The sequence below is a fragment of the Mustela lutreola genome, chromosome 5, assembly GCF_030435805.1.
Source record: "Mustela lutreola isolate mMusLut2 chromosome 5, mMusLut2.pri, whole genome shotgun sequence".
Lineage (NCBI taxonomy): Eukaryota > Metazoa > Chordata > Mammalia > Carnivora > Mustelidae > Mustela > Mustela lutreola.
The window spans coordinates 106,699,263-106,722,912 of record NC_081294.1 but is presented as its reverse complement, the minus strand read 5'-3'; the positions used below and the strand labels follow the sequence as shown (position 1 = coordinate 106,722,912).

The 23,650-nt window shown below is 44.1% G+C and overlaps 1 protein-coding gene across 1 annotated transcript in view; it reads right to left on the bottom strand.

Annotated features, from left to right (window-relative positions):
* THBS4 (thrombospondin 4) overlaps nt 1-23,419 on the bottom strand; it is a 44,405-nt gene extending 20,986 nt beyond the window's left edge. The window contains exons 1-6 of the mRNA XM_059175338.1: nt 23,114-23,419; nt 17,350-17,553; nt 3,541-3,788; nt 920-1,028; nt 456-538; nt 80-131 (exon numbers count right to left, since the gene is read on the bottom strand). Coding sequence (XP_059031321.1) covers nt 80-131; nt 456-538; nt 920-1,028; nt 3,541-3,788; nt 17,350-17,553; nt 23,114-23,201 — 784 coding nt within the window. The 5' untranslated portion in view covers nt 23,202-23,419. The remainder of the gene's footprint in view (nt 1-79; nt 132-455; nt 539-919; nt 1,029-3,540; nt 3,789-17,349; nt 17,554-23,113) is intronic.
* Between the last annotated feature and the right edge of the window lie 231 nt (nt 23,420-23,650).

Genomic DNA, 23,650 nt, shown 5'->3' with positions numbered 1-23,650 from the left:
TCGCCTCACCCCAGGCCCTCCAACCATCCTCCCCTGCCCAAACAACTCCGAACAAAGCAGCTACTGGAACAGCACTTACCGCAAGCCTGGCACTCAGCGATAGTGTTCCGCAAAAATGAGGTTTCCTTGACCTTGAGAAACAGGGAAGAAAAAACAAGATGGAAAAGGAGATCTGAGAATGAAAGCATTCCCGGGTAGCAATCTAGTAAACGCTTCTTAAAGGAGTGCTCAGGTACCCCTTGAGGGCTCCCTCTCTGCTCCAAGCCACTGTGTTTCTCACGTACCCGACCCCCATTTCCAGAGCCCTCCTAACAGACCTCCAGGGAGCTGGGTGCACGGGGCGCCTGAGGTTGGCCTCCCGCCCGCCTGTCCGCCTCTGCGGCCTCTGCAGCTCTGCTCGCTTGTACAATGAGCTGCTCCGCCAGACCAGTGTTTTCTGATGTCCTTGCCATTACCTGCTGTCTCAGAAGATCCTTCACCTCTCCCAGTAGCTGGTTTAGCTGCATCATTTGCCCCAGGAACTGCCGATTAAAGTCTCCTGTAGCAACAGCAAAAAGCAAAGGGCCTTCAGCCGTGAGCAGACGCTCCTCCAGTGCCTTGAAAACCAGTAACTTCCCAGGGAACCATCACAACAAATACCTAACGTACAGGAATTTAACTTGGGTTTATTCATCTAATTCACCTAAAAAATGATACTGAGGCCACTGGCTGTTAGCCCAGATTCCTGAGCTATAAAAACAAAAGTGCAATGGACATATTTTCTTGTCCTGGACTTTGGCACAAGAGACTGATCTCTGTAGACACATCCTATTGGGGTTCTCTGCCGAAGTCCCCCTTTCAGGGGTGGGACCCAGGGCCCTCGGGGTCTGAGGCTTTATTTGGACCGATGGAGGTGTACCACCCGCCCCAGAGCCCACACCTGTGCTTGCCGTGGCCAGCGGCTCACTCTGCTGCAGGAAGCAGTCCTGCAGGCTGGCCACCTGGAACAGCGAGCCTCTCACCACCAGCTTCAGCTCTTCCAAGAAGTCCTGGAAGAAATCACATCCATACCACATGCTGCTGCCGCTGCTCCAAAGCTAATGTGCTCGCATACTCACACACTTTTCCTAACAGCCTAAGTAGCCCTGTATCCTTGGACTCTGACATCTTACATAATTCTGTGAGTTTGATTTTGTTCCTGAAACTGGCCAGCACTATCCTCTTGACTGAAGCAAATATGGAAGGAGCCAACAGCCTAGGAACATGTGAGCCTCCAGCTTGGCCTGAGGGTGCATCAAGGTGGATCTGAGGCCAGGAAAGGCTTTGAGTTTCATGGTAAGCAAGTTATTTTGTGTCAGGAGCCTATTAAGAATTGTCTGGCCTTTATTTATGGAGCTTAGACCATAATAAAAAAGATACTGATCTCAATTTTAAACATGATTGTTTTTAGGATGTCTTAGCTCCAAGTTTTAGCAAAGTCCCTGATTGTCCCAGGCTAGGAGAATGAATAAGCAGTATACTCTAGGGTTATTAGGTAGCTGGGATCGTATGTTTACATTTTGGGTTGATGTCAATCATTTATTGTTAGTCCCAAGGTCAATTTCCTTACTGCTTTATCTTGTAACTTTTTTTTTTTTAAAGATTTTATTTATTTATTTGACAGAGAGAGATCACAAGTAGGCAGAGAGGCAGGCAGAGAGAGAGAGAGGAGGAAGCAGACTCCCTGCTGAGCAGAGAGCCCGATGCGGGACTGGATCCCAGGACCCTGAGATCATGACCTGAGCCGAAGGCAGCGGCTTAACCCACTGAGCCACCCAGGCACCCTATCTTGTAACTTTTAATCGGACCATTATATGTTCATGACAGAAAGAGTTTATGTGAATTGCCAATGTAAAGTCATCCCCTTTTAATTTAAAAATGAGGATGCTGAGGATTTTCAGAGTTCTACTTTTTAATTTATCTGAGTTATGATGCGTACAACACGTGTTATATAATGGATATTGTTTTGGACGTCAGGCTATGAGCTCTGTGGGGGCAGGGCCATGACTGTTTTGCCTCCTATGCTTTCCCTAATGCCTAGAATATACCTATTTGTTAATTCACTGAATAAATGAGGTGACTGTGAAGATAGAGTGTAAGGGTCTCTGATCGTCTAAGGATTTAGAACTTTTGAAAAAATTCCAGTAGGTATAGTTTCTGTTGACCCTGTCATGGCTGACTCCTGGCTTTTGGAAATTGGCTTATTTGGTGGTAGACATGAATTTCTGAAATGTCAGTGACACAATTTCTATCATTCTGATTATTTGGGCTACCCTAGGGATTCAGAAATAAAGTTCAGCATATCTCTCTCTTCACTATTCTTTTGTCTATGGAAATCTACGCTAAGTATGTAAACATCTTTCTCTCTTTTTCTGCAAAAACAAAACAAAATCTTTGAATTTTAGCTTTCTTGAAATTTCTGCTTGAAGATGCTTCCTATTTTCCAAGCACAAAATTCTAGTATCAGATTAATAGTTTTTACATTATTATATAAAACTTCTCAGCATTCCTAGTTGTAATGGATATTACTATTTATTCCCAGCCTCTTTGTACAAAGGGCTCAGAGCAGCTTGTAACTAAAGCACGTATAATAAAATAATAAAACATAAATGCAAAGTGCGGATTGAGGCACAGAAAATAACATTATGGGCCATAACAGATGAACACAGTTACAGATTTTGGCACTGACTTCCATATCAGATAAAATTCAGGAACTATGACCAGTTATAGTTATAATTAATGGAAAGGACAAAGAATGCTAGTTCCTCATAGGAAACTATCTCCTAACACAAATTTTTTAAAAGAAATACATGCGGCAATTTTTACAGTAAGTGCCATGATATAATGAAAAATACCATCAACATGGCATAAAACAGACAACAGACGTGATGGAACTTTCAAGGCCTTGTGGAACTAAGTTGGCAATGAGGTCCCTTTTGTTAGGGATGCTCTAATAAGACCTTTGAAAAATATTGTTTCTAAGCTCTTGGCAGTTTCCAATCATTCTTTATCACTTTTGTTAAAGTAATAAATACTATCATCATAGAAAGATTAAAATTATATCATCCTACTGCCCTAAGATTTTGTTTTTGTTTTTTGTTGTCTGAAATAATTTCCATGCCCAACATGGGGCTCGAACTCATGACCCTACGATCAAGAGTCACATGTTCTACCAACTGAGCCAGCCAGGCATCCCTTAAGATTGTTTTCTTTAATTTTTGCTAATCCTTTCCAACTTTGCAATTATGTCCAAAAGGTCTTTATTTAGCATCTAAAGCAGAAGTTTTCCATTTTAGCTTCCCATTAGAATCGGTATTTTTAAAAATACCTACACCCTGGCACCATTTCAATAGATTCTGATTCACTTGATCCTGAGGGTGGGCCCTCTAGCAAGAGTTTAAGTTCCCCAGGTGATTAGAATTATGCAGTCAGACCCACTCCTGACCTCGGCACATTCCTCTGCCCTCCCTGAGCCTGGGCAGCCCATCTTTCCAGGATGGAGGATGGTTTGTGGGTTCCTACCTGTGCCTTCCTCTGGAAAGTCCTCAATTCAATGGACTCGGGACTCTGGGAGGGGCTGGAAAAGGCTCTGGGGAGATGGCGCACAGAATCCACTTGGGTGCAGTCCACATAGAGTTCTACAGAGCCAGCCCCTTGCTGCAAGTTGCTCAGTCTCAGGAGAACCCTGTGCCGCCTGCCATCCGCCAGCTGCAGGTTGTTGAAAACCACCAAATGAATCTTCCCGTCATTCTTCAGGTAACGGAGGATGGCTGGAAGCAAGCACATACCAGTCAATGATGAGATAAGGGGAGTGGGGCTGGGGGCGTGGGGCAGGTCTCTGCTGAGCCTCTAGGTCACAAGGCCCGGTTACGGAAAAGAATCCAAGGAAGCTGGAAGCAGAAATATTCAACATCTTAAGTGCCATCCATTGTTCTAGGCGCTGGTAAGCCACTCTGTTACTGAGGATGCTTTGTGCTCACGCGAAGACAGTATAGGTGGTAAATCTGAAAACACGTTAGTTCAGACAGCAATTAGTACAATGAGCAAGCAGAACGCATTGAAAGTCAACTGAAATCCAAGTAAGCTCTTCAACGCATAAATTAATTGACCAAATATTTCCTGAGCACTACACTGGGGGGCTGGGCGCTGCCCTGAGCTGCTTTCAACATTTAATTTCTATTCATTGCAAACTAGCAAATTAGAATAACTCCAGATGACAAAAGTGAAGCTCAGGAAAGGGAAGGCACTTGCTCAAGGACGTCTTAAGTGGCAGGACCAGAATTTGAAACTGACTGTGGCTTATTCCATGACTAAAAGAAGGTGATGTATGGATAGGCCTGTGTAAGCATATACCGAATGGAGCAGAATCTGTCATACTGTCCCTCAACAACCCATCTTCAGTTTAACAACGCTCAGAGAACCGAAGATACCCATGGTCGCAAAAGGAGGACTAGAAGAGGATCCATCAGCTCATTATCTCTTTGTTTTTTGTTTTTTTTTTTTTTTTCTATGTAGGTAGCTATCTATTCATTTAGCTTAAGCTCAAGCATTTTCACTTTTTTTGTTAAATGAAAATTCAGACGTATTTTAGGATTCTGGTTTTCTGTCTGGTTTTACTCCATTATGGTCTTGAATTTGTTGAGCTCTGAGCTAAAAATCTATTCCTGGCTGCTGAGCCTTTGGGAGTAAAACCCATTGGGTGAGGTTTGCTATAAAGACCAAAGTGAATTGCTTCCAAGGGCTTAGCGAGCCTACCAAGAACACCTCCAGATCCATTCAAAGGTACCGTTGCCAAACCCAAGTTCATTACCAGAAACAATCATTTCAGAAATATATAAGAAAAATTTGGCACAACATGTATGTATAAAAAGAGAGGGTGGGCTGGCTACTTAAATTATGATATAATCATGAAATGGAATACTACGGAATAGGTGCATGCTAAAAACCCCAAAATGTTTCCAGTGTTTTGCTGAGTGAAAAAAGGGTTGAGTCACCGTGTAATCTCATACAGAAAAAATATACAGAAAATTAGAAGGAAATATGTCAACATTAATGTGGTCATTGCTGGTTGCTTGGATGATGAATTTTTCCTCTCGCTCATCTTTACTGTCTAATTTTTGCACAAGAAACATGAATTACTTATACAATACACAAAAAAGAAGCAATGACTTACACACCTATACCCAGACTGTGTTTCCGTCAAGCTGTATGCTTTGTAGCAAGTAACTTGGACTATTTTTCCTCAGGTACCCTTTATGTACCAACTTGGTGCTGCCTCATGGAGTCACCAGCCTGTTTATGTTGTGGTACTGCCAGAGAAAATAATCACTACTGTGAAACTTTTGAGTTTACTCGAAGACTTCCTCCAAATATATTACACTTTCTAGGTTGTTATTCCCACAAGACTAGGTCTGCTTTTCCATTTGACCATGGCTGGAGAGGGCCAGATGGCTTTAGGTTCTGTACTGTAGAGAGACGCCAGGAGGAGTAAGGAGATCTTCTTTTCTGCTTATGTGGTCACCACAGCTTGCTTACTAAGAGAAAAGAATTTGTAAGACTTGGCAAGACAAGACTGGCTAGAAGGCCTTCGTAGGACGATAGTAGAGTACTATGTTTCCTGAAGTAAAGGACTGATAAGACATAAATCACTGTGGTATGAAAAGAAAGAACAGGAAGGAAGAAAAGAGGAGTAAAAATTCTTGAGATATTGTAAATACAGGATACCATAGGATTTTTACCCCTCTATTTAATATTGTTGAGAATTTAAATAGTAACTGCATAGCTGGAAACTGGAGGCCCATGTGGTACCCAAAAGGGGGAAAACTGACCAAAACATGTCTTTTTAAAGACTTTATTTATTTGAGAGAGAGAGAGAAGGGAGAGAGCAGAGGGAGAGGGACAAGCAGATGTGGGGCTTGATCCCACTACCCTGAGACCCCAAGACCACGACGTGAGCCAAAACCAAGAGTCAGACGCTTAACCGACTGAGCCACCCAGGTGTCCCACTAGTTCAACTTTTAAAACTCTTATTTCTTTACTATTTTGAATAGTTTTACAAGTACCCGGGGTTTTTACAGGCCTATGAAAATGCCACTGGGACCAACCAACTTCAATGAGGTCACAGACATGTAGAGTCAACACATCCTTATTCTCCTAGCAGCGACAATCCAGACTCCTCATATCTTTTTTATAAAGATTTTTATTTATTTGACAGAGAGAGAGATCACAAGTAGGTAGAGAGAGTGGGGTAAGCAGGCTCCCTGCTAAGCAGAGAGCCCGATGCGGGGCTCGATCCCAGGACCCTGAGATCATGACCAGAGCCAAAGGCAGAGGCTTAACCCACTGCACCACCCAGGCAACCCCAGACTCCAAATATTAACATGTTGGAGAGGATACCCCTAGTGGCTTAAAACAAACGGCCTTGGTTTTCTTCCCCAACCTGGTATTTCTGTGGAATTCAAAGGAAACATATTGTATGGGCATCTTGTCTGCTTTTTAGCCGGCCTTCCAGGGCATGTGGGCCATGATTTCTTTTCACAACTGGATCACTGAGTTTAATTTCATAAATAGTACCCAGCGGAATACTTTGCATGTAACGGGTGCCCACTGAACACTGTGCATGTGCACTTTCGATGAATAATGCAACGATGGCATTGAAAGCATTTCATATATAAATTAGAAAGTTTGGAGAGTGGCAATTCAACATCCATTGCAGGCAGCAAAACCTCCTGTCGTGTTCATGCTGTCATTTAAGGGCATTCTACACTTCTGCCTTGCTCTGTGTTGCAATGCAATACTGAAATGACAAATTCCTTGTGCTCCTAGATCTTGTGACAATAGCAAGAAGAAAAAGAAAAAAAAAAGGACAAGAAGAATTATGGAAACTTCCGTCTTCACGGTGTCTGTTCACAGAAAAATTATCAAGTGCGTTGACATTTGCCATTCTTCATATTTGATCCAGTCATTCGCATTCCTCTTATGGCTTCCATTTTTCATTTTTCTGTTTTATTGCAAACTCCTTACTTCAGTGCTTCAATACTTATTTTATCTTCAGAGGAGTAAGACTACCCCAGAGGGCAGACAGGCACCTGCTCAGGAAGCTCAATGTTTTCACATCAGTCATAGCAAGTCCAGAAACAGTTGAAAGCTCTGGCTCCAGGAGCCTGCAGCCTGCTGGGTAGAAGTGTCCCTGACCTTCTGCAGAGATAGCACCACTGGAACAACAGAGAACAGACATAGAGAACAGACATGGCTGCCTTCTTCTCTCTAGTCCCATTTCCCAGTGTTCACATAGCCCTAGCTTAGCCCAACACACATACACACACAGCGGACAGAGAGCAAAACAGAGGGGAAGTACTACAGCGCCAGGAACACAATCATTTCCTCCTCCAGCAGGAGTGCAGAGCCAGCCTCCTGAAGCTGGAAGCAGTGGTCTTCTTCTGGGTCCTCCACACCTCTACCCATCACCACCTCTAGGAGAACTCCACTCAGGAAAACAGTCATTGGGCGCATCTTTGTTCCTTCAGCGGAGACTTGCTGAGTTCTCATACTCTCTCTTCACTCACCACTAGCTGAAATCAGCTTCTGGGGGCTCTCAACCTGGTTCTCTCAGGGCCCGTACAAAGACCCGTGCACATCTGATTATAACCCAAGGTTGCAGGGCTCTGTGTGGTGTCTCCCACCTCTATGCCCTTCTATCGCTGGATGTGACTCCAGATTCCTGACTCACCTTCCTACTGAAGTGTTCTTGTGGCAATTTTTCTGGATTGACAGCTTGAGCTCCTTTTAGGACTCTTCTGATCAAGTTAATTGCCTTCTCAAAGCCACACGCCACAAGCAAATAAAATCTTTTAATAGCTCTCTAGTGGTTCATACGTCATACCTGAACTCCCCGGCCCAGGACTAGCTGCAACCTCCCCCTGGCTTCATTCCCCTCTGTGCTGCTGATGCCCACCGAGATGAACAACCCGTCTTACGTTTTCACCTCTCTCTGGCTTTCTCTGGCTTCCCTCGTCCTTCCCTCTCTGTGAGACATTCTCTTCTCTATCCCTCTCTTTCCTGACCCATCACTGCTGCACAGCGGAAGCCAACATCCAGCTCCAATGCATCCTCCTCCCTGAAGTTCCTTCCTCCCCACGCCTGGCAGTTGCTCTCATTCCTGTTCCCATAACACCTGCTCTGGGCTTTTCTAGCTCAATGTTCCCAGGATGCACAGTCTGGTCATGGCCCAGATTCCTGATAACTTATGTGACCCTGGGACTGTTCACTTTGATAAGGGTCTATTTCTTTTTCTTTCTTTCTTTCTTTCTTTTTTTTTTTTTTTAAGATTTTATTTATTTATTTGACAGAAATCGCAAGTAGGCAGAGAGGCAGGTGGAAAGGGGTAGGGGAGGGAAGCAGGCTCCCCGCCGAACAGAGAGCCCGATGCGGGGCTCCATCCCAGGACCCCGGGACCATGACCCAAGCCGAAGGCAGAGGCCCCAGCCCACTGAGCCACCCAGGTGCTCCAAGGGTCCATTTCTTAAACTATTAAATGGAGCTAATAATAATTGCTTTGCTGTCTCATCGTTTCAGTGGTAGCCAAACAAGAAAATGCAGAAACTATAAACTGCTACACAACGGTGGGCTGTGTTTATTTCTTATCTTCTCTATTAGAGCACTTGAGACTAGGATTCTATTTCTTATTAATTTTCTCATACATATACCATAGCATCTGACAACACTAAATACAACTATCAACTGAATGAAAAATAGATCAAACAGAGTACTCATGTATCCACTCTGATTTATTTTTCATTTTTTTATTTTTTTACCCACAGTCTCTTCAACAATGTGGGGGAGGTAGGTTCTATTGGTTTCTTTTTGAAAATCCTTTCCTTCTAAACTTCGCGTCTTTGCACACTGGACAATTTGGGGTCTGATTTTATGGCTCTATTTCCAGGCCTGGATACCAGCCTGACACCAGAACCGCAGAGCCTAGCCTGATTAAAGACCATCTCCCGGCCTGGCGGGAGATGAAAGTGCAAACCCCAGCAATGAAGATTGGACATACTGTTTTCTTGGAAAAGAATTCTCAAAAGGTGCTGTTGAAAAAGTAGACTTGGTAGTCAAAAATATTATGATGGACTGAATGTCAAAGCAACGAAGGAGGAGGCCAGCTTTCAAGGACTGGAAATGATAATATTTGGTCTGCTTGGGGAAAAGAGTTCAGAGTGACCTGGCCTGCGGGCAGCGAGCGTGCAAAGGTAGTTTGGGGCTTTCTGCTTTGCTTGGCAAATGGCTTTGCTCTTTGGCACTTTTAAATATATGATGAAAGCCACTGCTGTCAACCTTTCCTCTTCTTTTTAAATAATTGTACATTAAAAAAAAGCCTTCTTGCCATTAATGTCTCTTGTGATGGATACTCTTGTTTGCCTTTGCTTATTTATCTTCATGCCCTATACACTGGGTCTTTGTAACTTCAGTGCTTTGGAAAGACATAAAAGGTAAATCATCAAATCGCGTTTCTTGAAAGAAACTCTGGGTGACTCCGAGGTGTGATGGATGCAGTCTGGAGGTTCTGAAGTCTTCTTATAGCAGTTTGAACAAAGGTAAAGTACACAGAGTGTACCTACCTACCTACCTACACACACACTCTCTCTCTCTCTCACACACACACACACACACACACGCGCGCGCGCTCGCGTGCACACACACACGCCCTGTGCAAGGAAACCATCCAGGGAAAGGAAGCACAGTGAGGATATTAAACATCTGCAGAGGGCTTTATATTTTGAAAAGTTATGAGATTCATCATGTCCTCAGCTCTCTGGTGGACGACAAAGCTGTGACTGTGTACAAAATCCCAAGGTCAGTTTGCAGGAGAGAGTTGCCAAGCAATTCCTTAAGCGCCCATGGAACCTCTCTGGCCTTAGCAGAACCACAGAATATGAGGACTGTAAGTCATCTAGCTCAGCATCTCACTTCACAAATCCTTTCAAGGAAAGGATAGCCTCTACCAGCACATTTTCAGGAACAAGGAACTAATTACTTTGCAGAGAAACCCATTTCACTTTCGGATCACTCGCCAAGATTTTCCAAATACAGGGCCAATATCCGTTCCCTCTGACTCCCACCACAATGTGGAGTCAGAGGGAACAGACAGTAACTATACTGTAATCATACTATAACTATACTGTAACTATAACTATACTGTAACTATACTCTTCAGAGCTATAGACAGATTGAGTCTTATCCTTCATCTAAACGCTATTCTTCAAATATCTGAAGACAACTTTCATCTCTCTCATGTCTTCTATCTGGGTTCCTTCATTTCTCCAGATCCTTTAACATTTTTATTTGTGAGGTCATAAAAAAAAAATGGGGTCTAGAAGACTACTGTTTTGGTGACGCTCCTTAAGGCGATTCTGGAGTTAAGAATGTCCCTGTGAAATGTGTGCAGGATGAGACAATATTCTAGATGTGGCCTGGACACTTAGCCACAAGGTGGGACTCCTTAGCTCCCTTAATCTGGCCACATAAATGCATTAATGAAGCCTAAAATTGAAGGAGATTTTTAAGAAACTGTTATATCGCTGTATCTTTGCATTCATTCATTCAGTGAACATTTCTAAACATCTGCTAAAGGTTAGGCTGTGTGCTCAACACTACTTGGTTTCTAATGTTGTTGACTGGAACTCCTTGGGGAGGTGTCTTATATCTTATACTTTGGCATTTTATTCTTCACTCCTAAATGATGGACTTACATTTATTCCCATTCAATTTCACCTGCCTGATTGTGGCATGTTTGTCGGAATGGTAGGGCCTTGTTAATCTTGATGATTGCCATCTAACATGTTCCACCATCTTTTCCAGCTATGCTATGTACTGTTTGCAAACATGATAAAATACTCTTTATGTCTTCACCTAAGTCACTGATATGTTCAATGGTTCAATGCCCAAGATAGAGCCTTGTCAAAAACTCTAGATGCTTTGCTACAAAACAACTTACCAGTCCCTATGAGTACTATTTATCTAGCTCATTCTTTTTTATAGTATCCAGAAAGGTATGATGAATGACTTCATAAGATTCTTTTCTGATGCCAAGATAGGTCATGCTCACCGCATCTTTGTGATCTATCAGCTTAGAATCTTTACTTTTAAAAAAGTTCAGCATGCCTTTTAGTGAACCCATTTACCTTCAAATAATCCCAGCTTTCTTTCCCAGGTAATCCCCCAATACAAGGATAATAATATAACCCTCCAGGAGTTTGTCCTAAATTTCACTAAAATTCTTTCCATTTTCTGTACATGACCACTTTAAAATTGAGCTAATTCAAGGGTACCTCACAAGAGTACTGTGAAGATTAAAAAGAAAATGAGTGTTGAGCCTTCAGCACAGTCCTGGTACATTATAAGGGCTCCATAAATATTAATGTCTGACACACCTCATTATCCACCGTCTGTACTGGGTTCCGAATTCTAATTTTGAAACCCTTCTCTCTCTCTCATACTGTATTTCTCTCTAGCCCACAGGCTTCCCTGTGAACCATTAGTCTATTTGACACATCCTATCCTTAGGCTAAGGAGCTTGACTGTCTGCAGTCATTACTGCAAATTCTTGGGGTTCCCTTCCTTACCACAGCACCAAGTTGTTCCTCTGTGGCAATCAAATTAAGACTAAAAAAGCAGTTCTTGTTTACTTTCTCTCTCTTTTTTTTTTTTTTTTTAAAAGGTTTTTATTTACTTGAGAGAGAACATATGCATGAGAGTGAGGGAGAAAAAGACACCCAACTGAGCAGGGAGACCCATGCAAGACTTGATCCCAGGACCCTGGGATCATGACCTGAGCTGAAGGCAGTGGCTTAACCCACTGAGCCACCCAGGCATCCCTCGTTTGCTTTTTCTGAAAGGTGAAGGCCTTTTTAGGGCAAGTCAAGAGTTTGCCAAATCATCTTGAGAAGAGTTGTCGAAAAAGTAGAGATCTTTCTCTCTCCCTCTTTCTTTCTACCTACCTTATAGAAGCTTACGGAAGAACCTCAAATTTTTATTGGGCTTTGCAGTCTAAAAAAAATTATACTTTATATAATTCAGTTCTTGCAATCAACCTGTGAGGTAGCTATTATCACCCCCACTCTAGAGACAATAAACCAGGGCTAAGCAATTTAGAGACATATCCGTGGGGACACAGCTGTTAAAATTTTTAACTGTGACTCAAACTCAAAATACTAACTGGAAAGTTGCCCTATGCTAGATACAAGAAAAGCATCACCCAGATCTTCTGTCCAGCCAGGTGGTTTCTACAGAATGCTTATTTCTATCAAGATTCTACCACCTGTATTACTAACAACTGATAGATCATTTGTACCAGAAATACTGTATTTCCTTTATAACCTCATCTAAATGTCTTCAAAATTCATTAATTCCTTAATGAATTCGAGCCAGACCTACTACATGCCAGACATTGTGCGCTTCTGGAATTTGCACAATACCTCATCTCCTGTCTTCTTCTTTTTTTTTTAAAGATTTTATTTATTTATTTGACAGAGAGAGATCACAAGTAGGCATAGAGGCAGGCAGAGAGAGAGGAGGAAGCAGGCTACCTGCTGAGCAGAGAGCCCGATACGGGACTCGATCCCAGGACCCTGAGATCATGACCCGAGCCGAAGGCAGCGGCTTAACCCACTGAGCCACCCAGGCGCCCCTCATCTCCTGTCTTCTTAAACAAGGCTACTCTTCTCAACCTCCATTTATTCTGTTCAGTTTGCCCATGAGCTACTCCTATCTACGATGCACTGTGCTAGGTGCTGTGACAGACACAGACATGAGCTAAGGGAGGCTCAGCGCCTGCTTTGACAGAGCTTACAACATACTGGAGAGAAGACCTACAGGTAATTCAAGTACAAGGCAAGCTAAGGTTAGCACCTTCCACAGGACAAAGTTCTATGATAAAAGATGTCAGAAGGAATAGGAGATGGGTCTTGCATCTGTAGGATTCGGCAACTGAAGACAGTGCAGGAAATGCCCCAGTGGGGAGGGTAAATGGGTGGAGAAGGACAGACAGCGTGGGTAGGCCCAGGGAATGGAAACTAGTACACCGGGCTCAAGTGCAGCCTACATGCAGGGTTGGAAGGAGGGATACATTGGAAAGGTGGTTGGGGATCATGCAGCAGAAAATCGTGACTGCCCAGCAGCAAGGACATTTGTACCTTATTCAGTTTAGAATGGGAAGTCACTAAACGTCTCTGCTGTCAGGCATAATTTGTTCCAAGTTATGCTTATAAACAGTATTGAGGCAGCCATGGGAAGGAGGACTTTGAAGCGTGAGAGCAGAAGCAGAGAGCTCAGCAGCAAACCTGTGCTTCCCGTTCTTCATGGAATCCACTTTGGTTTACTATAGGAACACATCTAGGGCCCTAGACAATGACTGGGGCTCACCTTCTGGGAGGAGGATTCTCCCCCATCCCCCTCCAATTATGTCAGGCCCTCACCGATGAACACTTCAATGGGGAGTCACCACCACATGCCCCACCCTTTCCATGAGCTAATGGCCCCAGTGAGTTCTCCTTGTTAGCATCAGAAAGGCTGCCTCTCCTTCCTAGAACCTTCAGATTCACCAGTGCTGGCAAATCTTTGTATTTTTCCCTATTGCTCCAGTGAAGCTTCTCCATGTTAAATTCTTCAACTCTCCAAACTCTGGTATAAATTGCTCTTTGTTTTCTGAGGATTTTGACTACTGGATTCTGTTAGAAAATGTTTATAAAAAAAAATTCTAGGTGCCTAGTGGGTTAAAGCCTCTGCCTTCAGCTCAGGTCATGATCCCAGGGTCATGGGATCGAGCCCTGCATTGGGCTCTCTGCTCAGCGGGGAGCCTGCTTCCTCCTCTCTCTCTCTCTCTCTCTCTCTCTCTGCCTGCCCCTCTGCTTACTTGTGATCTCTGTCAAATAAATAAATAAATAAAGTCTTTAAAAAAATAAAAAGAATTCTAAGGGAGGATGGGAATGAAGATGGCGGCCTTCGAGTCTCTGGTCCTGTAGGAGCTCCTAAGGAGCTCCTAAGCATGACATCAGAGAAAAGCCAGCAATCATTCCCACTTCCCTGGTCTCTGGCCCACTGCACTCTTGAGCTCACTGGGCCTGTGACTGACCATTTCTATCTCTGGCACATGGCCCTGTTTGGAGTCTCCAAACTCAGCAGATTCCTGTAGTGTGTTTCCGCAAGGCTCACTGCAGAGGAGGAAGGAGGGGGGTCTCCCCAGATCTGCCACTTGTGGGGTCCGTGCTTGAAGAGCATAGGCCTGACTGCCTCGGATTGTGGTTTAAGGTGATGAATATTTCCACTTGGATGTGTTTCTGGCATCTCACCATTAATTCTCAAGGGAGGACACTGCAGGGTCAGGGGAGCTAAGACGCCAGCATGGTAGGAGAACCCAAGTCTTGCTCCTCCCTTGAGCACAGCTGGATGACTATTGAATCGTTCTGAATACTCAAGCAATTACCCTGAGGACTGATAGAGCGAAGTACACGAAGAAGCTAAGAAGAGGCTACTTTGAGAAGAGTCTTTGTCCAGCACGGAGACCAACAAGGGGCTTGAACTCAGAACCTTCAGATCAAAACCTGAGCAGAGATGAAGAGTTGGATACTTAACTGTCTGAGCCACCCAGGTGCCCCAAGATTTTGTTTCTCATTAAAAAAGTTTGTTTTCTATGGGTGACTGGGTGGCTCAGTGGGTTAAGTCTCGGCCTTCAGCTCAGGTCATGATCTCAGGGTCCTGGGATGGAGTCCCGCATCGGGCTCTCTGCTCAGCAGGGAGCCTGCTTCATCCTCTCCTTGCCTGCCTCTCTGCCTACTTGTGATCTCTGTCTGTGTGTCAAATAAATAAATAAAATCTTTTGAAAAAAAGTATGTTTTCTGAATATGTGTTCAGGAAATGCTGTTCATTGTTTTATTTTATATATTAATAGTATCAGCATGAAATACTGATGATAATAAGTATCTAGTATATAATTGCTTATACACAATTCAGATCACTTGAATATTTGCATTATTACTGGAAATATTTCTACCCAACTGTTCTAATTTTCAATTATGATTATGGTTTGACTTATAGAAGCTATTATGCACTTATAAGCGACATTAAATTTGAATCCACTAAAACAGAAAAAAAAAAAAAATTCTAAAAGCTATTTATCTTTTCCAAGGCTGGAAGGTAGAGATGTGTTCATCAACATGGGGATTAGCTGGTATTTACAGGCCAATCCTATGACTGATGGTTATCCAAAGGACACACCAACACCCTGACCCCTCCACTCCCATCTAGCGTTACCTCTGCCCATACAGAGCAAACAGAAAAAGTTAGTTCCGGGAAGTTCCTGCCTTGCTTTTCCGTACAACAGATTCTTCCACAATAGGCTCACACATACTGGCCCATTTCGAAACCGAGAGGGTGATTCACTGAGGGTGAACAGCGAGATGCTGGGCTTTTCACTCTGCGGAGGGCCCTTTGGCCACTAAGCTGGGTGAGCTAAACGAAAATCTTCCAATGCATCTAAATTACAGTTCTGTGAGAAGCTACTGACCCTTGGATAAAGAATGGTTTTTATAGACCACAAACAGAATAGCCTGTTAGTGGCACATGAGCAGTTCTTTCAGGGATGAGAGGCAAATGGGGCTGAGTCAAGGCAGAGAGAGAAGTGAAGTCACCTTCCATTGGGGCTACGGATGGGGCAAAGGGTGCAGGAGTGCTTAGAGCATCCCTGAGCCATGTTCCCAGACTCCCTTCACTACTGGAGACCTCACCACAGCCCCTGAAGGAGCCTGAGCATTGAAGAGCATTGGCCTGACTGCCTCGGATCGTGGTTTAAGCTGCCTTCAGCTCAGGTCATGATCTCAGGGTCCTGGGATCGGGCCGTATCGGGCTCTCTGCTCACCAGGGAGCCTGCTTCAACCTCTCTCTCTGCCTGCCTCTCTGCCTACTTGTGATCTCTGTCTGTGTGTCAAATAAATAAAATCTTTTTAAAAAAGGTATGTTTTCTAAATACGTGTTCAGGAAATGCTGTCTGAGAAGACAGGATGGCATGAGGTACAGACGAAGCAGGAGCTGGAGTTGGGGAGGGGGAGAGGGAAGGGGGATGTTGGATTGACACACCAAGGGGTTAAAATCCCATTCCTTCTTGCTGTCAACTCTGGAGTCTCACGAAAGCTAAGAATGAGGAATTTCTTCCAGCTCCTAACACCTGAAAATGTGAGTGTTCAATCACAATTGGAATCTGATAGTCTGACGCAGCGCAAGTGAAGCCAGCTGAAATAAACATGAAATCTCGCCAGAAGCACCGGTCCTCCTTCCTTTCTTTTATTAAAAGCACGCAGCAGCAGGAACACGTATCTGTCACATTCCTCAATAAGCAGGAACAGGTGGTGTCCTCAGGGCACGGGTGGAGGGGAAAGAGATGAAAAAATAGTGACCTTTCTCTCTGCGAGCCACTTCTTAGTATTCATAGTAACTTATTCTGATAGTGGAACATCTGACAGCAAGCAACCAAACAGGTGTCAGACAGGTAGAAAGGAGAGCTGTTCATTCAGTGCCACTGACAGGTGTATTTTCCCCATCATGTCTAGGAGAGAGCTTGCAGAGCTGGGAGCGAGGTCTGCTAAGCCACATGCTCTCAAGGGAACAGAAGATTGGGGTGGGAGGCTGCTCTAGGCTGCAGGTTTATGTCCCTCCCTCCCTCCCAATTTATGTGTTGAAGCCCCAACCTTCCATGTGGTGGTATTAGGAAGTGGGTCTTTGGGAAGTTACTAGGTTTAAATTAGGTCACGAGGGTGGGACCCTCAGGATGGCATTTGTATCCTTATAAGGAAAGGAAGCTCCCTCTCTCCACTCGCTTGCTCAGGGAGGAAAGGCCCTGTGAGGACAGAGCAGGAAGGTGACAGCACCCAGGCTTGCTCCAGAAACAAAATCTGCCAGCACCTTGATCTTGGACTTCTCGGATTCCGGTACTGTGAGAAATCAATGTCTGCTGTCTGAGCCATCCAGTCTATAATATTTACTCTAACATCCCGAACTAAGACAGTAGCCTAAAGGTCCTGGGTCCTGTTCCTTTCCAATCTGGATCCCGAACAACAGGTGGACGGGCATCTTGGCCCTAATCAATTCTTCATTCTCATGCCATATATCAACTCGCCCTCCCCAAACAGGTCAATGTACAATAAGAAGAACTTGGTACTGAAAACTGAAATGAGTGACGGATGAAAATAAAATTGTAGGAGGGAAGCATCTTAAGGCAAGTCGACCCCAAATGCTGGAATAGGAAAAGATGATTCTTAAGAAAATGATCTCTGCCAACGTGCTTACCTTTGTTCAAGCGTCCCATCACGGTGAATTCCAAGTATTTGCTGTTGTCCGTTGAAGAGTAAAGGCCAAAGATGGTGGCTGAACTTTTCGTGTGCAGCTTGAAGGTGGCGATCACGTAGACCTCATTCAGGGTGGGGTCTGTCAGGATTGGCTGCAGAACAGCTGGGTTCAGCCTCTGGCTGGAGGATGGGAGAAGGTCAAAGACTGGGGAGAACAGGGAGAAGGGGATCATCAGTGAAAGAAGTTTCAGACAAATCTGCTTTTTTTGAGGGGGCACGGTTTGACAGCAAGATCTAAGTAATGTCAACAAACACGGTTATTTTTTCACAGGGCTAACATCACCCATTCTTCCTTATCACTCTTATAGTGTTTGGACATGTGAACCAGAAAAAGCACAACACAATTCTCCTCACTAGGTCATGACTAGGAGACCAGGAGAAGACTAAATTTGCAAACTCTAAGTTGCATTTGGCTGAAGAAGTGGCTCTGAAAATGCCCACTAGGAAAAGCTTACTACTGGCTTAGAGAACAAAGGGGACAGGCGAGAACTCACAAATCACAGTTTCTCTTATGTCCCCAAGTAGTGGATGTCTGCCTTAGGGTCCCTCATGTACCTGGTATACCAGAGACAACTGTACTTTCCTGGGCAGTGATAAATAATACAGAGAATGCAGAAGAAAGCATGGCTCTGGTAGGACACAGTCTGTCCACAAAATGACTTGCTGCCTCTGTTAGACCCAAGTGATTCCCTTTATGCATTTATAGTTCTCTATTATTTCCCTGTTAAAATTCCTGATGCAGGGGCACCTCGCTGGCCCAGTGAAGTACGCAACTCCTGATCTTGGCATTGTGAGTTCGAGCCCCACGCTGGGCATAGGGCTTACTTTAAAAAAAAAAAAAAAAAATCCTGACATAAAAACAAAACAATGGGGTTTCTCTTTCTTAACTGTAACCTGATAGAGGTGGTCTACAAAAACTAGAATCCAAACTTGTGTTTATATAAATTGCTTTTAAGACAGCAATACTTTCAAGCTTTGTTGTATTTATGCAAATTCTAAGAGTATACATCCGGGGTTATTTTATTTTTTAAGATTTCATTTATTTATTTGACAGAGATCACAAGCAGGCAGAGAGGCAGGCAGAGAGAGAAGGGAGAAAGCAGGCTCCCTGTCCAGCAGAGAGCCGGATGCGGGGCTTGATCCCAGGACCCTGAGACCATGACCCAAGCCGAAGGCAGAGACCCAACCCACTGAGCCACCCAGGTGCCCCCAGAGTTATTTTAAAGGCAAAGGCCAAATGGGCAATACTAGAAGTTACTTAGCATTTGTTGGTTTATACAAATATTATTTGAACAATTCCAAACCTGCAGGAACTTTAGCCTCTAACACTAATAATTTTTATTTTATGTTCCAAGATTCATTTTTTATGCACCACACCCAGTGCTTCATGCAAAACATGCCCTCCTTAGTACCTACCACCAGGCTTGCACATCCCCCACGCCCCCCCCAAACCCCAATTTGTTTCTCAGAGTTCACAGTCTCTCATGCTTCGTCTCCCCCTCCAATTTCCCCCAATTCACTTTTCCTATCCTCCTCCTAATGTCCTCCGTGTTATTCCTTATGTTCCAAAAGTAAGTGAAACCATGTGATAATGAACTCTCTCTGCTTGATTTATTTCACTCAGCATAATCTCCTCCAGTCCCGTCCATGTTGATACAAAAGTTGGGTATTCATCTTTTCCAATGGAGACATAATACTCCATTGTATACATGGAGCACATCTTCTTTATCCATTCGTCTGTTGAAGGGCATTTTGGCTCTTTCCACAGTTTGGGGAGTGTGGTCATTGCAGCTGTGAAGATTGGGGTACATATGGCCCTTTTCTTCATTACATCTGTATTTGGGGGGTAAATACCCATACAATTGTCTAATAAAACTGTCTAATAATTTTTAAAGATTTTATTATCTATCAGAGAGACCTCACAGACCTTTCCTCCCTGCTGGGGAAACAGCAGGCAGAGGGAGAAACAGACTCCCCAGTGAGCAAGGAGCCCCATGTGGGGCTCAATCCCAGGGACCTGAGACTATGACCCGAGCCCAAAGCAAACACTTAGCCAACTGAATTACATAGGCACCCCCACAAATAAAAAGATTTCAAAGACAGAACAACAGAATGCTAACGTGAATAGTAGCTTTCTTTGGATTGTAGAAGTATACATTTACTTTACTTTGGCTTACCCAATTTTTTATTTTTATTTTTACAATGAACAGGTGTTGGGTTTGTAATAGAAAAAAATAAGTTATAAAACAGGCAAAAACCTAGCTACTCAAGAATGTTTACTCTTTAAAAGACAATCCGTCTTTATACTAGATCTGTATTGTTTCTTTTCTGTGTCCTTAGGGTCTTAGAAAATAATGAATTTGATCCTAGAAGTATTGGAAAGCAAAAGATCTATTATGTTCCTTCCAGTACTCCACATTCTCCCAAAACTTGAACACTGCTGCCTACTGTACTCTAAAAGGGAAACAGATTTTTTTTTAAAAGATTTTTATTTATTTATTTGACAGATCAGAAGTAGTCAGAGAGGCAGGCAGAGAGAGAGAGGAGGAAGCAGGCTCCCCGCCGAGCAGAGAGCCCGATGTGGGGCTCGATCCCAGGACCCTGAGACCACAACCTGAGGCGAAAGCAGAGGCTTTAACCCACTGAGCCACCCAGGTGCCCCGGGAAACAGAATTTTTTAATTTCCAAAGAACTGGAAGCTTTACTTTTCCACCAGGGCAGTGAGGACAAAGAGACAGTATGTCTAGAAGTTCCATTCAGGAGAAGGAATCTGCAGATGTGAGTTTAAGGCATGTGAATTGCATTCAAAACTAAATTCTTCCTATCCCTGATTCTTGATCTATGATTATGTTCATAATTTAGCTCAAGCTAAATTTACTCTATTTCGATCTGCAAGGTTCATCTAATCCATTGGCTGCTCTCTCTAGAGACAGAGTTGGGATTAGTCAGTAACGAGTTTGGAAAGTGTTTTGAAAAGGAAATGAGACACAACAATTTTCTATTAATGTTATTACATTTTAGTAATAGTGCCAGGATCTAAGCAACCTTCTAGTGTTAGAGGTGAAATTACTACTACCAATCAGCCCAGCCACCGCGGTATGAAAATTGAATACATACTAATAAGACGAGCAAGGCAGCTCAGAGGAGAAAGGATATAAACAAATTATTCACTTGAGCTGATGATTATAAGACTAATTAACTCAATAAAAGAATGTATCAGAAACTTGACTTAATCTGATAATCTCCAGCAACTAAATTAACTGGGTAATTTAGGTAGTATAGCCTGATTACAAGTCCCATTAAACGGGCATCTCTAAGCAGCAGCAAAATCCCTACCATAGCACCCCATGAAGTTGTGTCTTCCAACGTCAAGAATTCATATAACACAAAATATTATAGCCATAAATTCAAAACTGCCAGATAATGTCTTCAACCAGAAAACTTCTGAATTGCGTTAAAAAGCTTCCTTTCTAACATCAAAAAGCAAAGGCAACAAAAGCAACAATAACTAAGTGGGACTACATCAAAAAAAAGCTTCAGACAGCAGAAGAAACCTGGGACATAATGAAAAGATAACATACAAATGAGAGAAAATACTTACAAATCCTATGCGATACGTGACTAATATCCAAAATATATAAAGAAATGATACAACTCAATAGTAAAAAAACCAAACAATCTGATTTTCAAGTGGGCAGAAGACCTGAACAGACATTTATCCAAAGAAGACCTACAGGTGGCCAACAGGCACAAGAGAATGTGTTCGACATCAGTAATTATCATGGAAATGCAAATTAAAACCACAATGAGTAATCACCACACACCTGTTAGAAAGGCTATTATCAAAGAGAAACAACAAATGTGAATGAGAATGTGGAACAAAGGGACTTCTTGTGCACTGTTGGTGGGAATGTAAATTGGTGCAGCCACTATGGAAAACATTATGGAGGATACTCAAAAAACTAAAGATAGAACTACATACAATCCAGCAATTCCACTGGTGGGTATTTATTAAAAAAAAAAAAAAAAAAAAAAAAACCAAAATGAAACCCAAACCCCAAAAACACTAATTCAAAAAGATATACGCAGGTTCAAGTTCACTGTAGCATTATTTACAACCGCCAAGAGATGGAAACAACCCAAGTGCCCATTAACAATGAATGAATAAAGATGTGGTATATGTATATAATGAAATATCATTTAGCCATAAAAAGGAATGAAATCTCACCATTTGTGACAACATGGATGGACCCTGAGGGCATTATGCTAAGTGAAATAAGCGAGACACACAAAGACAAATACTTTACTTCAGAAATGGAATCGTTAACAACAACAACCCAAGCTCATAGATAGAGAACAGATTGGGATGGGGACAATGGGTGAATGGCGTCAAAAGGAACGAAACTGCAGTTATAAAATAAATAACTCACAGGGATTTAAAGTGCAGCATGATAACTATAATCGATACTATGATATTATCTATTTGGAAGTTGCTGAGAGAGAAGACCTCAAAAGTTCTCATTGCAAGAAAATGATTTTTTGTAATCCTGTATGGTAACAGGTGTTAACTTGATTTATGGTGGTGATCATTTCACAGTGTATACACCTGCGGAATCATTGTTCACCTTCCTAGAAGAGCAGTCACAATGATGATAAATCACAGCATTTCAAATAGTTCAAGGCAAACTAAACGCAGAACATTACCCCCTGAAACCACTATTTGGTTGCCCGGTCTAAAAATCAAAAGAGGTCATTTGGGGGAAATGCAAAGTTTAGAAGGGGGGGCGACTGCAATGGGAGGGAAAGGAATTTGAGAATTCCCTCACAGGCATTTTTCACTCTGGCTTTGTGAGGAGTAACAACGTTTACTTGGACCTGTGTGACTCTTCCAGCTTTATTTCATTAGTGAGAACACATCAACAGGTGAAGGTCATTACTGAGTGCCTAGTTAGAGTGCTCAGATCTTTTCTCACTTAAATAATTTCTTCCTTTTGGCCTTTACAAAAAAAAAAAAAAATCAGTTTAAGCTTAAGTGCTTCTGCCCAACAGTTATCGTCACCCCAATCTCAATAAGGGGTTTGAAGATTATTCAGGTGTCTTTTTGGGGGTATTTTCAGATTCTTTAGAACAGAAAGACCGACCTCTCAGTCCTTCCTGCTCTATTTATCTCAGGAATCAGATCACGCCAGCTCCCAAAGGAGGCTTTGGGGTCCAAACAAACAGCAGAAAACAGCGAGTGGTGGGGCAAACAGAACTACGCTGTGCCCTTCTGGGGGATGACCCTCAGACTTTCTGGGGGGAAGATTATTCCCGCGTAGGAGAATTTAGGGGGCCAAGGGCGAGAGGATGGTCCGCCAGAGAGAGCCCCAGGGGACAGAACCTGGATTTCACCCCACTCCAGACAGGACCCGTTAGAGGTCTAAAGCACGGCGGTAAACTCGGAAATGAACCCACAGACTGAAAAGTTTCGCATCCCCTAAGCTGTCGTTTAGGGAATTGGTCTCACCGCTGCATAATAGACTCAGAAGATGTTGTACTGTAATCACCGCGTCCAGTTACAAAATGCTGTGACTCGGGCCCCAGAGGGACAGTGAGGTACCAGGGGCCGAGCAGCGCGCACGAGTTGGTTCCTCCTGCCGTTCAAGCGGAACGCGAAGGAGGGACCCGGGGACGGTCGCCCCCCGCCCCGGCGCGAGCCCACTTACCCTGGGGGGTGGCTTGGGCGCCGGCCCCCAGCCGCGGCGGCAGAGCCAGGTGCAGCAGGAGGAAGGCGGCTGCGAGCGGGGCCAGCATGTTGGCTCTTCCTGCAGCCGCGGGCAGTCGCGGGCGAAGGCAACTCAGCCGCGCCTCGCTGTCCCCTGCGGGGTACGTTCTCCGTCCGGCCCCGCGGGCGGCGCAGGTGGAGGGAGCGCGAGGCGTGTGCGGGGCGCGGCGTCCCGGGCTGCCGTCGGGGGCGATGCTAGCGTCCGGACGCCGCGCGGAGCTGAGTGCGCTCGCGGCTCTGCTGAGCGGCGGCCGCCCGGCTCTTTATGGTCTGGCCGGCCGGGGCCGGGGGTGGGCCGAGGCCGGGGCGGCCCCCTTGGCGGGGAAGCCGGTTTGCCGGGAAGAGAGGGGGCGGCCGGAGCGGGGAGCGTGGGCGGCGGGGGGAAAGGCCCGGGTGCCGGGTGGGGAAGCCGACCCGGCCGAGCGGAACCTGGTCTGGGCGCAGTCAGCGGCCGCTGCCCGGCGAGGCGCTTTGGAGG